This window comes from Lissotriton vulgaris, chromosome 6, assembly GCF_964263255.1.
Source record: "Lissotriton vulgaris chromosome 6, aLisVul1.2, whole genome shotgun sequence".
Taxonomy (NCBI): Eukaryota; Metazoa; Chordata; class Amphibia; order Caudata; family Salamandridae; genus Lissotriton; species Lissotriton vulgaris.
In genome coordinates this window covers 1254126073-1254139844 of record NC_141694.1, presented here as the reverse complement: position 1 = coordinate 1254139844, position 13772 = coordinate 1254126073, and the positions used below count along the sequence as shown (strand labels likewise).

Sequence of the window (13772 nt, the reverse complement as noted above, 5' to 3'; positions counted from 1 at the left end):
GCATAGACTATAGGGTCAATTGTGCAGGACTTACCCTGTCCTATGCTTAGCAGGTTGCATGGGAGCGATACGGGTCAGCTGCTTCCCTCTCCCAGTACAAGTGTGGGAAAACTGGCAGCCTGTGAATCCAATAATATGCATGCATGATCTGCGATGCCCAATAGTATATTTCAAGGTCTGGTGCATCCAGCCCACCCATCTTATAAGGGAGAGGTAATGTTCCCCATCCCAGGCACAGCAGTTTCCTAGCCCAGGCCAAGTGAGTCATAAGTGTGTGCAAATTGCAAAACACGTATTGACAAACAAGAAAATAATTTTCATGAGAGCTATTCTGCCCATCAATGAGGGGTAACCGTATCCAGCTCTCTATCACCTCTGTCAAAAGCTGCACTGCTTTCCCATAATTCTCTCTTATTACCACGTCAGGGTATGTATGTATCTGAATCCTTAGGTTCAATGGTCCGCACTAAAGGGAATTCTGTTTGTGTAGGCATGGTGGATGTTGTGAGTGAAATATCAATAATTTCTCCCAATTTACTTTCAATCCCGGGGTTTGTTCTATCTATGTAGTACAGATTTGTAAAACTTTTAAAAAATGTTAAACTTAGTCCTAAGGGCTCCTCTTCATTTTGCTTAACTCGTTCGCTGCGGTGGAAATTTCCCCACTGTGCAGGCGTATTGTACGCGTGCAGTAATTGGACGCCCCCCAGCCGTCCGACGCACACACCCAACGTGACAGCCGGGGGCCGTCCGACGCATGGATCGCGTTAATCAGGCCCCACAAAAAAATCTGACATGCTGAAATAGATAACACACCTGGTGGAGGTATTTTGTTAGCATGGTTTAGGCAAGAGTACTACACTTGAAGTAGCCATGCACTGCACATAGCCACACAAGCGAATGATAGCCATCTTCTGTTGTATTAGCACAGTTTGTACACAATATATGTCATTTTAGAAGGAACTATGCCCAGCCTTTTGGCTGTCATTCCACTTACTGATCTGGAAAATATCAGGAACAATAGTTTAACCAAAAGTGTTCTTCAAAAGCATAAATAATTTTCATCAACTTCCTCTGTTATTCAAATACTTTGTCAGTAAGTGTATGTACAGTGCACAGCTAGGGTGGGCAACAAGACACAAGATGAAGTCATACACCAAATTGAATCTGCTGCACAAATCACATGTAGACAGCAACAAACTATTTTATTTTTCAATAAGGTCCTTGACATTCTTTCCTATTTTACAATATGCACTTGGCAGTCTTATTTTTATTATCTGAAAAGAATATTGTCAATAGTGTTAGTTATCTGTGTAGCATTCTTTTTCAAGAAGTTGACTAGTTTGGGGAGAAAAGGCTGTGTTGCCTGGAAAAGAAAGAGATACACATATATAAATATACATTTCAGTTGGGAGTTAAAGAAAAATGGAAAACATTTTTACATTTATAGGTAACTTGAACCCTAAACATAAGCTACTCATGACCAAACAGCAATAGTGATTCATAAACTGCATTGAACAATTACATTATCTAAGTTTCAATACATACAGGTATTATAACTAATGTGGCTTGCAGTACACCTCCAGCACAAGTAAAAAACAGGATAAGTGTTAAAATTTGTCCTGAATTCTTATGATTGTTATGAAGTGCTCAGTTGCACAATAACTCAGGACCAATGTTTATGCTATTACAGTGTAGGCCCTGCATAGCTGAGCTCCCCAGGTTTCCGAGCTCCTTGACAAGTTTCCCAGATCCATGCATAACTAACTGCAATGGTGTGGGTTTTGACTTTCCACTCTGGGATTTGTAGTTCTTGTTTATCCACATAAAACCAGGAATACGCTTCCCAGAAGTCAAAGACTAAGCCCTGTTCTGGAGTAGCTAGTCAAGCCTGAACCAAGGATTCTTGGTAGTTACAAGGAAATGGCAGGGTGTGAAGGGCCTGAAAGGTTTGGGATGGGCGGAGATACCCGACCTCACGATTCAGCAGCTTACTTTTCTAATTTCAGAAAGTGCTAAAGACTCAGTGCCATGCCACAGAAATTTGCACTAGTCAAAACTGATTCCACACAATTTTTCTCTTTGTAAAGATCATATGTTCTCACAGCTTTTTTAATGGAAATTATCGCAGTATGTTTGAGACAAAGCCATTTTGCTCAATAGTTTATAACAGTAGTATCACAGATAGTGTAAAAATAGTTTTTTTTCTCCAAAAAGGCAATTATGGATTAAGATTAGTTGAACTTTCTCTGGTGCTTTTTAAATGATGTATAAACAATACATATGTAAAATAAGGTTTCAGCATCCATCTGTAATATGGACAAAAACCTCAGCATAACCTGCAAAGTCAATAAATCTGTCTATCATGTGGGATTATGTGGAAGAAGTGGCTACTGGAAGGCGAGAACTGATGTAAAGATCAGCTAAATACACAGGGCTTGGAAGGATGGAGGAGATGTCATTGGGGTAACAGGATTGTCATGGAGCCATTTTAGTTGAGAGATTAGAAACATCAGTTATGTAGGGGGAGGGGCAGGCAGTGTAAGATGCGGATGGATAGTGGACACCCATTTTGAAGGACAACAACAAACCATGCATGTGGGGGTCAAATAAATACTCAACCATATGGCTCACACCCCTCCATTGATATTCCCTGATGCTTACCCTTTCTCTCTCAGAAACGTAACAGATCTGGTTTAAAAGTATAGGGCTGCTCCTCTGAAACATGCCCGATGTGCCGTGCCACAGTGAGTGCTGTGAAGACACAAAAAAGAGAATGAGGGAAACACTCAGTCAAAGTATTGTGCCCCTGTCAATAAGCATGTTACCCACCCCAAACATCACTTTCTCTTTTTTCTAGTCTCCCCAGTTTGCTCTGTATAAGCTGCAGAAGAATTGTAAACTCCCGTAGACTCTCTGTTACCATTTTGTTTCCAGAACCCACTTTAGATTGTATGTAGTGAAGTAAACCTGTGCAATGCCAGTTGAGTTTCTAGCACATAAGCATTCCTAAGACTGCTTAATTGGGTATAATAATAACTTACAGCCAGATTCATCAAGCGAAATGCGCTCGCAAAAGGGCAAGATTCGGAGAATCTGGCCCTTTGCTAGTGCAATTTTTGCATTTGGGATTCATCATCCCAAATGCAAAAATCGCTAATAAAGAATTCGCAAATTTGCGAGAATTAGCATTTAAGGAATCTGTATTAGAGATTCCTTAAATGCTATTCATGAAACATTTAAAAATTGCGAATTCGCAATTTAGGACCGCTATTTACCACGAAGTCAAACCTCGTGGTAAATAGCGAAAACTTAGAAAAATGCATTTAAATGCATTTTTCTAAGTTGCATGTTACACACACACATGTCCTTTGGACATGTGTGTGCACATCATCAGTGTAAATTCACATTTCAGGGGTGCTACAGGGTGTCCTTGGACACCCCCGGCACCCTTGAATTCGCATCCTTATTTGCGATTAGCAATTTGCTAATCGCAAATAAGGAAGCTGTAGGAATCGCAATTTATTTTGCGATTCCTACATGAATCCGTTTTGCAAGTCCTTAATAGCGATTCCTTAATAATCGCTATTAAGGACTCGCAAAACAGGACAATGATGAATCTGGCTGTTGGTACTTATATAGCGCACGACTCACCACCAGGGCATCTAGGCGCTGTACTCATACCGCTGTAGGAACCCTTCCTGGTTTTTCCCTGTGAAGTGTCCACTCCTGGGCACCCCCATGGTGAAACCAGGCGTCCCAGCGCTGTTGGGGCCGTTGTGGAGATTAAGCAAGCTATTGCCCAGAGTTGCAGCGTGGGACCCATGATTAGAACAGGCACTGAGGCGAGAATATAAGGTCCGAGGAAATTTTGAGCCCGAGACCCGCCGAGGCGGGAATCGAACCCTTGTCCCGGGCCAGAGCTCTGCATCAAGGTCTGCCGCTCTAGCCATTGAGCCACACTTCTCCACTGGCAAAAGGAACAAATGATGGATGGAATGCTGAACAATGCAAACATTCACCCCCAGTCACAAAGATCTTTGTTAAATCGATCGTTATTTTGGTCACCACACCACCCCAACCTGGACCCAGCCATGTGGGTAGGCCAGTAGTTGGAAATTAAAGGGATGGAAGATACCATTGCTGGACAAGCTATCACCAACCAATTATATGCTCACACTGAAACTTATAACACCCTAGGCACTAATGAACCACTGTAGAATGGCATTTTTCCTTACAGGCAATGAAAGCCCCACTCAGAAGCAATTGCATGTTTTCCTTCGGTGTTTAGTGTTTACAACTCTTTCCATTGATTTTTCACCTTCAGAAATGATCATTCTGATGCAAGAGCGATATTATCTTACATAATTCATAAGCAATCACACTAACAAGGAAAATTAAGACTCATTCAGTAACCGGGGGCTCGTTAATGCAACACCCTCTGCCACAAAATATGAGGGCAAAAACGGACAACCTTTCCCATTATTTAAAATGAACAGGGATTCATTTTTCCATTACAATAAATCTGCTTAAAACATGGAACAGAAACTGCACCAGTGGATATCTGGGTCAGCTTGTGAGATTCAGCTAAGGCTTCCTAAGCAAGATGATGCTTTTCAACCACTCTGTCTCATCTCCCTAGACTATCTGTTGCACACATCATTGACCACTCCGCTCCATTTCTTTGAAATCTCCCACCCTGCGAGGTCACATGAAGAGTACTGCATCATCCTTCATTCTGACCTAAAAGACACAGCCTTACCTTCCACTCCTAAGATGATGACTTGTAGATTTATTTGCAGGTCACAGGAAGCAACTCATGAATGTGACAGAAGACCTCAAAGCAATAGAGATGTGGATGACTCCGAGCAGCCTGACACTCCCTGGCTCCAAAACAGAAATCCTGGTGCTGAGACACCACATCTCCCTTACAAAATACTGGCACTCTGATTCCCAACCTTCTTTGGAGACATTTTTCCATGAAAACCAAAGTCAGGTCATAGTCTTTATATAGCCACAAACCCCAGTCTCAACTGACAGAAGCAGTGGTCAATACCACTTTCTACTAAATATAACTCCTCAAAAAAATCTTGCCTCTCATCCCAAAAAATACCACCTCTGGAGATAGAAACATCAGTAAATGTGACTACGGCTATTTCCTGTACATCACTCCCCCTGCCAAACCAAAGTACTATGAAAAACGGAAACTTGCCGTTCAACGTTTACAATTCACACTTTTTTCCACATACAAAAGCATAGACCAATCACGCCTCAATAAAATATTCTCACTTTGCCTAACCTTCAACTGCCTTTAACCCGTTAACCGAGGCGGTAATTCCGCCGCGGTGCAGGCGTTTCCGTGCGCGAGCGGGGCCGCGTCGGCCATTGGCCGACGGCAGCACTGGGAAGGTAGTGCTGCCGTCGGCCAATGGCCGACGGCAGCAAGGAAAGGGTTAAGGTTCAACACCCTTATACCTACAGAATAAAATCATACACCACCAGCTTACCATCTAAGATTCAAAGCAATCAACCTTTTAGTGGTTACTGGAGCCAATTGTAGAACACACTTCAGAGTCACTGGCTTTCAATTTTTCAATATCCTCAGCCCACACACTAATAATCCTACTAGTAACCTGACCTTCAGGAATCAAAACTAACCTTGATCAAATTATTGCTTGCACAACCACTTATCAATACAATTAGAAACAATAAGAATGTCATGCAATAACAGTCATCCCCATACAACATGTGTCTTGCGGAAGCCTAGAAACAGTTGACATGAAGTGAGTGCTTAACTAAACAAATAAACATAAAAGTTTGTCAAGAATCATGGTGTCAGCATTAAGTGGTTATCCAGGGCTAGGTGGATGGAGACGACATCGGTCTGAGTTAGATAAAATAAGAATGTAGGGTCAGATTTATCAAGGCTTTGTGTTGGTGCAAAGTCACAAAAAGAGATGAGCACCGGTGCAAAGTCTTGATAAAGTTTTCAATTTTCAGTGCAAACGTTTATTTGTGAGGAAGGTTGACTAAGAATATCGCAAAGTAGCTGTTTGTGTTACTTTGCTTTACTTTATGTCAAGGGGTGTTCCATGGGTGGTACATGGGCGTTCCCATGTAATTACCCAAGGAGATTAACACAGAGCCCCATCTACTAACAGAGGTAGACAGGGGTTTACACTAAAAGAATGCCTCCATGAGAAAGGCACAAAGTAGGAGAAATACTTTTTTCTCCAAACTGTTCGCTCATTGCATGTGTATAAAGAACATGCACAAAGTGGCAAAGTTTAAAAGTAAGTCTAAGCAAAGTAATTTGTACTGGAGGGTTATCATTTCGGTACAAAACCTTCTGGTACAAAAGTTTCTGCATGGCGCTAGGCAACCTTAAGGAGAATAAGAACTTGGGGAAATGGCAGCAGTGCACTATCTGTGTAGATGTGACACTGTCCAGCTCTCTCCCTTCCACGCAACACACCACAGTAACTTTGCTTGTCGCTCTGCGCTGCATGAAAAGTAGATTTTCCCCTTAGAGCTTAATGGCATTTTCAAAATGAGAAAGCAATAGTTTAGAGATTTGATCATTTGGGGGGAGGGTATAAAAGTTTGCAGAAGATTTAAAGACAATTCACTGATAGAGAATTGTAACAGCATGCACTGGGTGGTGAAAAAGGAAACACTCACACATGGGTCTGTCCACTGATCACTTACCCTCTGCCTTCCTGAAGTGTGATTTATGAGGCGACACACCAATGCGATGCTGCTCTCTTGTTTTCCATCTGAGGAGCGTAAGTCTGGCAACTGTGAAGATACCGAAAAAAGTGTCAGGCAAGATATCTCCCAACAGCCACAACAGAGCACTTTATTTTTACCTGCCTGTAGTTCTCCTATTGTACAGTTATCTACGTTTGAAATAGCAACCTATAGATGTACTTCGGGACCAAAGCATATTCTTGAAACTATCAGAGAGGAATGAATAATTACGTAGAAAAAAACGGAATTCAGTTTCGTAAAGCTGTTTTCTGTGCATAGGGCTGATGCTTTAATGCATGGCAAGAAAGCTTTAGAATGCCCAACTATCGAATAAAGCCTGAAAATTGCGTTTTTGAAGTGTCTGGGGAGTGGTTGAGCAAAATACGTCTTTGCTATTTGTAGGGAAAACTCAGACACTGTTTTCTTCTGTGCAAAGAACCATAAAGAAGATGCAGGAGTTAAGATGAAAAGACACAAAAGAGGTGATTTCTGACCATTTGCAATCATGGCATAAAGATGAAGCACCCAGAGTGGGCTAGGAGGGATGGAGATGACATCAATGTGGCAACAGTAGGTGGCTTAAGTTGGCCATGGATTTGCAATCTGATCTGGGTGCCTAAAACTGGTTTATTGGATCACTCGATAGTTACCCTTATGGAAAAAAGATGGGATGAGGGATAATGCGGTTTTAGAATATCCAGTGGTGAAATATTTTTAAAACATATTGATCTAGGCCATTCCATTACAGCTAGCATGGAAACATTTAAAAAACAAGCTAATTCCCTATCCACTGATTACCTCTCACTTATTCTTTGACTTTCACTATCATAAGGGACAAGGCTTGTGGGGCCATATATACGATCATTCTCTTTAGCGAATCGCAAATCGCGACGTTTTGCGACTCACAAAATGGAATGTACAACAGTGTCTGTGACACTATTTGTGATTTTCAATTGGGTCGCAAGGTACCTCCCTCATTAATATTCAAGAGGCAGGTCGCAATTTGTGAATTATTGGGAATGGCCTGCAAACACAGGGATGGTGGTCTGTTGGGGATAGCAGACCCCAATGTCTGTGTTTGACTTTTTAATAAGCAACTTTTTTCAAAATTCAGTCCATTTGGGAGTGGCTTACCACCTACTTGAAGTAGGCTGTAAACTGCAAGTGTTTTGCAAACACAAATGTGGTTGGAAAACAATGGTACATACCATTATGACTCGCTATTAGGAAGGTACGCCCTTGGCATGCCCTATCCTAATAGCAACTTACAAACACTATTTTGCGAGTCACTGACTCGCAAAATAGCGTTTGTACATACCACCACCTTTTTTTGCTGTCACAAACGATCCGATTCCCCGTTTGAGGCCGCAAAAAAAGGTCATACATCTGGCCCCTGGTCTATTCCACTTCAAGTGTGGCAGGGCTGGGTTCTTGCTGTGAAGATACCAAAAAAGCATTAGGCAAGATTCAGTTCAAGGGCAATCTCCTCTATCCACACACATACAGTCTCTCTAGCTCCACAATGAAAGACATTTTGCTTTTTACTGTTGTGCAGCCTACAGGTGATCGTCTAAGTGGGAAGACAGCTCATGTTTAAGTCTGACCACTTTGTGAGATGATCGATTATTACTTCTAGCAAATTTGGCACAATGCCTAAAAAATAGTTTGGGTAATGTGTAGCCCTATTCATTTATTTAGTGTGAACAGGTTAAAAATGGAAATTACATTGTTGGTATGCCGGAAGAAACATTTCAGGGGAAGGTAACATGAGTAATGAGTAACCATTTATCCAGACATCAAGGGAAAGACAAAGAAGGGTGTTCCAGGTCAGCGATAATAATGCAGCAAGGCAAAAAGCCTCAATTACACTGCAGCTGAAGAACTGGTGCAGATAGGAAATTTGGTCTGGGATTACATGGCCCAGCAGCAAAAGATGACCAGCTACCCAACCCCTCAATATCACTTAAACCAGGTAAGGTGCTCCCTTCTTTGCTCAGTGTTCCGTCATGCAGTGATTTTGTGCAGCCTTCTCCTACTTTACCACCACAACTTCCTCTTTAAGCTCTGATTCCTCCACCCAGATGTCTCCATACCATTGGGTTCCCACTTCATCGCAGCCTACCCATGCGCCTGCACACTACCACATTCAACCTCAGACTTACTTATCCAACACACGGCACTAGCCTCTTCATCCATTCATATGCATGTACTTTCATCGCACCACCTATCCATGGACTCAGTTACTCTACAACCAACCAAGCACTAACTTCAATTTAGTCACCTTTTATGTTTAATGATCAGCAGTCAAACTTTAATCTGCAGTTACTTTTAAACACAGAGGGACAGCCCCCTCTTCTGTCCCTGTTTAAAAACCACGACTTCAATTATGTGTATACCCCTTGGTGCCCTTACATACTCAGAGTATTTAAGGCTTATGTACTCCGAGTATTTAACAGTGGCACCGATGGGAAGGTACTGCAGTGAATTTGGTATTTGGCAGCGCTATTTCTTAGAGCATCCTCACATCCATTTTTGGTTGCGAGGGTGCATTTAGCACTGAGAAAATAGCAGCACATGCACACTCCGCTCCATTGCTGAATTCCACAGAATTTTAATATAATACCACAGAATTACACAAAATCAAATTCGACCGTCTGTCTGCCCCAAATGGTACTGCCTGACTGCAAGATTTGGCTTTGCAACTTCTCCAGCAGAAAGGCTGGCAGGCCCAGCAGAGTGTGTTATATACTTAGCTAACTTGGGAGGTATGAAGGCAATGATTAGGAAAATATGGAAATTACAAAGAAAAAAATTGGATTTGTTTAGCTGATGTACATGTCTTTTTCTCTTTAGCTTTATCATTTCCTTTGGTACATAATCAAGGATCTAGAGTAAAGAAGTAATGATCCATGTGTAAGAAGACACCTGACTATTTTTGGAGGAGAAAACCAGTGATTACTTATAGCAAGTCTGGCAGAGTCTAAAAGAATATTTTGAGTAAAATGCAGCCTAATTAATTTGTTTACTGTGAATAGATTTAGAATAGAAAATAGATTGATGGTATGTGAGAAGCCCATTGAGCCAGAAATAAAGGTAAAGACTAGGAAAGGGTTCGTGAGTAGCGAGAATCATGCTGTGAAGAAGAAAAGCCTAGCTCTTTGGAGGACGTAGGTAACATCAACATATTGATGGCAAGTGAGAAAGAGGGGTGCTGAGGGTGTACTATGCAACTTTTCCCCTCTACTGATATGTGCATTAATTCACTTAAAATGTTCTTCCTTTGAAAATGCCTGGACAGTAAGGCATCCATGTGGTGCAATGCAGTTGTAAAATTTTAATTTCAGCCCACAGCAGCATTTGCATTCTATTTCAAACCTCTTCAGTCACCCATGGCACTCTGCCTAAGTCAAAAGGTGATCATAAATGCTCCAGTACCATCAATATTGTTTTGAGGAAATCACAAGTGATGGCAGACAAAAGCCTTAACCTCTTAGCTATTAGGTCTTCCCCACCATCCCCCTGGTTATAAGCCTTTTTTTGACTATTTGGGGTAGCTCGCACTTAGGCCCTTGTAACTATTTGTCAACATTAGGTATCCATGCCAAATTTGCGTCCTTTTCTTCCAACATCATTGGAATTTTAAAGATACCCAGGGTTTGTGGATTCCCCTGGAGGGGTCCCAAAAATTAGCCAAAAGACAGCAAAGCACATTTCCTTTCTTTTTTGTGGAAAAGTGGGGGAAAAGGGCTGCAGAAGAAAGCATCAGTTCATTCCCCTGCACATGGTATCATCAAACAGTTTGTGGTACTCAAATCTCCATCTTCCCAGCTTTGAGAAACAGACAGAATTTTGTCAGAAAACCCATATGTTTTAACAGTTTGGGCATTTTACTGGGACATAGCCTATTTTTGCTACTTTTTGTGCACCAACCTCCTTCCAGTTAGTGGTTAAAATAGAATTGGAAGCAATAATGGATCCTGGAAAACTATACATTTCTGAAGTAGACACATTTCTGAATTTAGCTAGATTTTTAATAGAAACTAATAGTTGAAAATAAGAAAAATTGAAAATGAGATTTAAAAAAACAGCTATTTCTGCCAACGTTTTCACCTGTAACATCTTCTATGTAGTTCAGATTTCCTTACAGCAATATACCGTTAAATCCACCAGACCCTTCTGGTTGTGGGGATACATAGGACTTGTAGGTTCACTGTTAGAACTGGGGGTCTCTAGTTAGCAGAGGTAGGTACCACTGTCCAAATAGGGACCCTTGCTTCTAGTCAGGGTGAGGAGGAAACACTCTTTAGATAACCTCTGCTCACCCCCTTGGTAGCTTGGCACAAGCAGTCAGGCTTATCCAAAAGCAATGTGTAAAGTATTTGTACCAACACTCACAGTGACTCAGTGAAAACACCTCAAACTGACTCCACAACAGTTTAGAAAAATAAAGGTATTTAATCTAAACTACACAACACCAAAACAACAAAAATCCAACATACACAGTTCAAAAATATGGTTGCAAAAGAGTTCTTAAGGCTGCGATAAAAGAATCCACAGTTGCATGAAAAGTTTTCAGTTGCGTCACGTTTAGTGAATAGTACCTTTTGAATGCGACAAAGTTCCAAAGCAGAAGCTGGTGCGGTGGAAAACAAGCGATGCGTTGCTCCTGAGACCCTGGGGAGGCGATGCGACAACCCCGCTGCAGCAGCGGGCGGGTTGCGACGAATCTGGTCTGTATGGGGAGGATGGCGGACTTGTATGGATTCCGATGCGTAGGTTCCGTGGGAAGTTTTCTCTCGCAAAGGCATGATGCGATGATCTTTGGAGTTGCGACGATCTCCAGGGCGACGATGCACGGACCAGAGGTGATCTCTCTCTCGCAGCTCCTCGATGCGATGGCTTCTGCGACGACACTCACAGCGACGTGATGCGGTCCGCAAGCAAGCGGTGCGGCAATCTCACCCAGCGACGACAGGCTCTGCGATGACACTCGCAGCGATGGTAATCTTCCCGCACCACTCTGGTGCGTCCCGCAAACGAAGGATGCGACGGCTCTGGCAGCGGCAACAGGCGCTACGACGATCTCGACCTTCGTAGCGGCGGGAATTTTGTTGCACTGTCGGGAATGCGCTCTGCAAGCGAGCGATGCGACAAAACTTGCAGAAATTCTTTAAAAGCTTGGTTTCCAGCTTCCCAACACAGGTACAACTTCTAAAGGCACCACACATGGGCCATGCACTCAAGGAAGGACAGAACTCTCTCAGTAGAGTTCAGGGAATCTGCGGGTGAAGTCCTTTTGTTCCTGGGACTTCAGAACAGGGAGCCAGCTCTTCCCAGGCCCTTGGAGATTCCTTCAAGACAGGGGACACAGCACAAAACAAAGTCCTTCCCCTCTCCTTGGCAGCAAAGCAACAGCAGGTCAGTCCAGCAGAGCAACAGCAGGTCAGTCTTCCGTCTTCAGTTTCAGCTTTCTCCTTGGCAGAGGTTCCTTCTTGATTCCAGGATGATCTAATTTTCTCTTGTCAGGGGTCCTGTAATTATACCCCTAAAAGTCTTTGTTCTCTTTGTGCAAGTGGGCCCTGAGCCCGGTCTGAACCAGTTCTGGGTGTTCCTCGAGCACTTTGTTTTCCTGGCTTCTCCTTTCCTTTCAGAGTGAGGGGCAGGGTCGTCAGTCGCCCAGCAGGAGGTGGAGCCAGCATTGTGGAAGGTAGGTACAGCCCTATTCAGGCCCAGGGGCTATCTCCTCCCACCACTCAAGTTGCAAATGCAGTCATTCAGCCTAGGGCTGAATCAGCCAGCCTCCTGGGGAATCCCCAGCCCCTGTCACTCTCAAAACAGACAGTCAATTCACAAACAGGCAAAGGCACACAGAAAGGTCAGACAAGAGAACAGCAACTTTCTAAAAGTGCTGTTCTAAAAACAGGATTTAAAAACAACCTTTCCTAAAAGATGTGTTATTAAATTCTGAGTTCAGGGATACTAGACTTTTATGTCCTATCTTGCTCCTATGTGAAGATATGCTGGTAGCCACTGTAGCCAGCATCCCCCATGATAGCCTATGGAGCATGATAGCCTTGCAGCTGTGAAAAACGAAAATGGCTGTAATTCATTACCAGAGCATGTCACCTGCACAAGTACATGCTCTACCTTTCACATACACTGCACCCTGCCCAAGGGGGTACCTTGGGCCTTCCATAGGGGTGACCAATGTGCACAGAAAGGGAAGGGTTAGGCCTGGTCAGTGGGGACACTGACCAGGAGGACATGGCAGTTCACAGATTGCACACAGGCACTGCGGTGGCAGGCCTGAGACACCATTTTAGGGCTACTTATGTGGGTGGCACAATCAGTGCTGCAGGCCCACTAGTAGCATTTGCCATCACCAGCCCTGGCACACTCAGTGCACTTTACTTGGGACTTCTTGGTAATACAAATATGCCAATCATGTATATCCAATCACAATAACAATTTACACAGAGAGCATATGCACTTTAGCACTGATCAGCAGTGGTAAAGTGCCCAGAGTCCTATTGCCAACAGCCACAGGTCAGGAAAAACAAGGGAGGAAGAAGCAAAACGTTTGGGGATAACCCTGCAAAAATGGCCAGTTCCAACATTCACCAAGAACCAGAGGAACCCAGAGCCAATAACTGCGCTGGGTCTTTGAATGACTTTTCATTGTGTACCGGGTATATAGCAATTCATTTATTAAAATATAAAGAGTGAAAAATAGGTATCAAGGACACCTATGTATTTCCAAAATGGGAAAAAATATAGAGTTTAGAAGCAGTAGCCATTTGCTCATCTCCGAAATTGTAGAAACCCATACTAGCATGTGAATTATAGGACATTTTTCAAAGTGACATCTTTTTTGCACATTGTCTTACATTTGAAAGGCAGAGATGCATACAAACTCAATACGGAATATCAGTTGCTCTACAAATTTGTGTTCCTCTAAGTTTCCCATAAAAATGGTACCTCACTTGTGGGAGTAGGATTAGTGCCTGCGTCAGGAAATGGGC

The 13772-nt window shown here is 42.8% G+C and overlaps 1 protein-coding gene across 1 annotated transcript in view; it reads right to left on the bottom strand.

Annotated features, from left to right (window-relative positions):
• Positions 1–1273: 1273 nt before the first annotated feature.
• The window catches only part of LOC147708714 (uncharacterized), a 260037-nt gene continuing 247538 nt past the window's right edge, over positions 1274–13772 (bottom strand). The window contains exons 19-21 of the mRNA XM_086925764.1: positions 6709–6798; positions 2665–2754; positions 1274–1366 (exon numbers count right to left, since the gene is read on the bottom strand). Coding sequence (XP_086781890.1) covers positions 1274–1366; positions 2665–2754; positions 6709–6798 — 273 coding nt within the window. The remainder of the gene's footprint in view (positions 1367–2664; positions 2755–6708; positions 6799–13772) is intronic.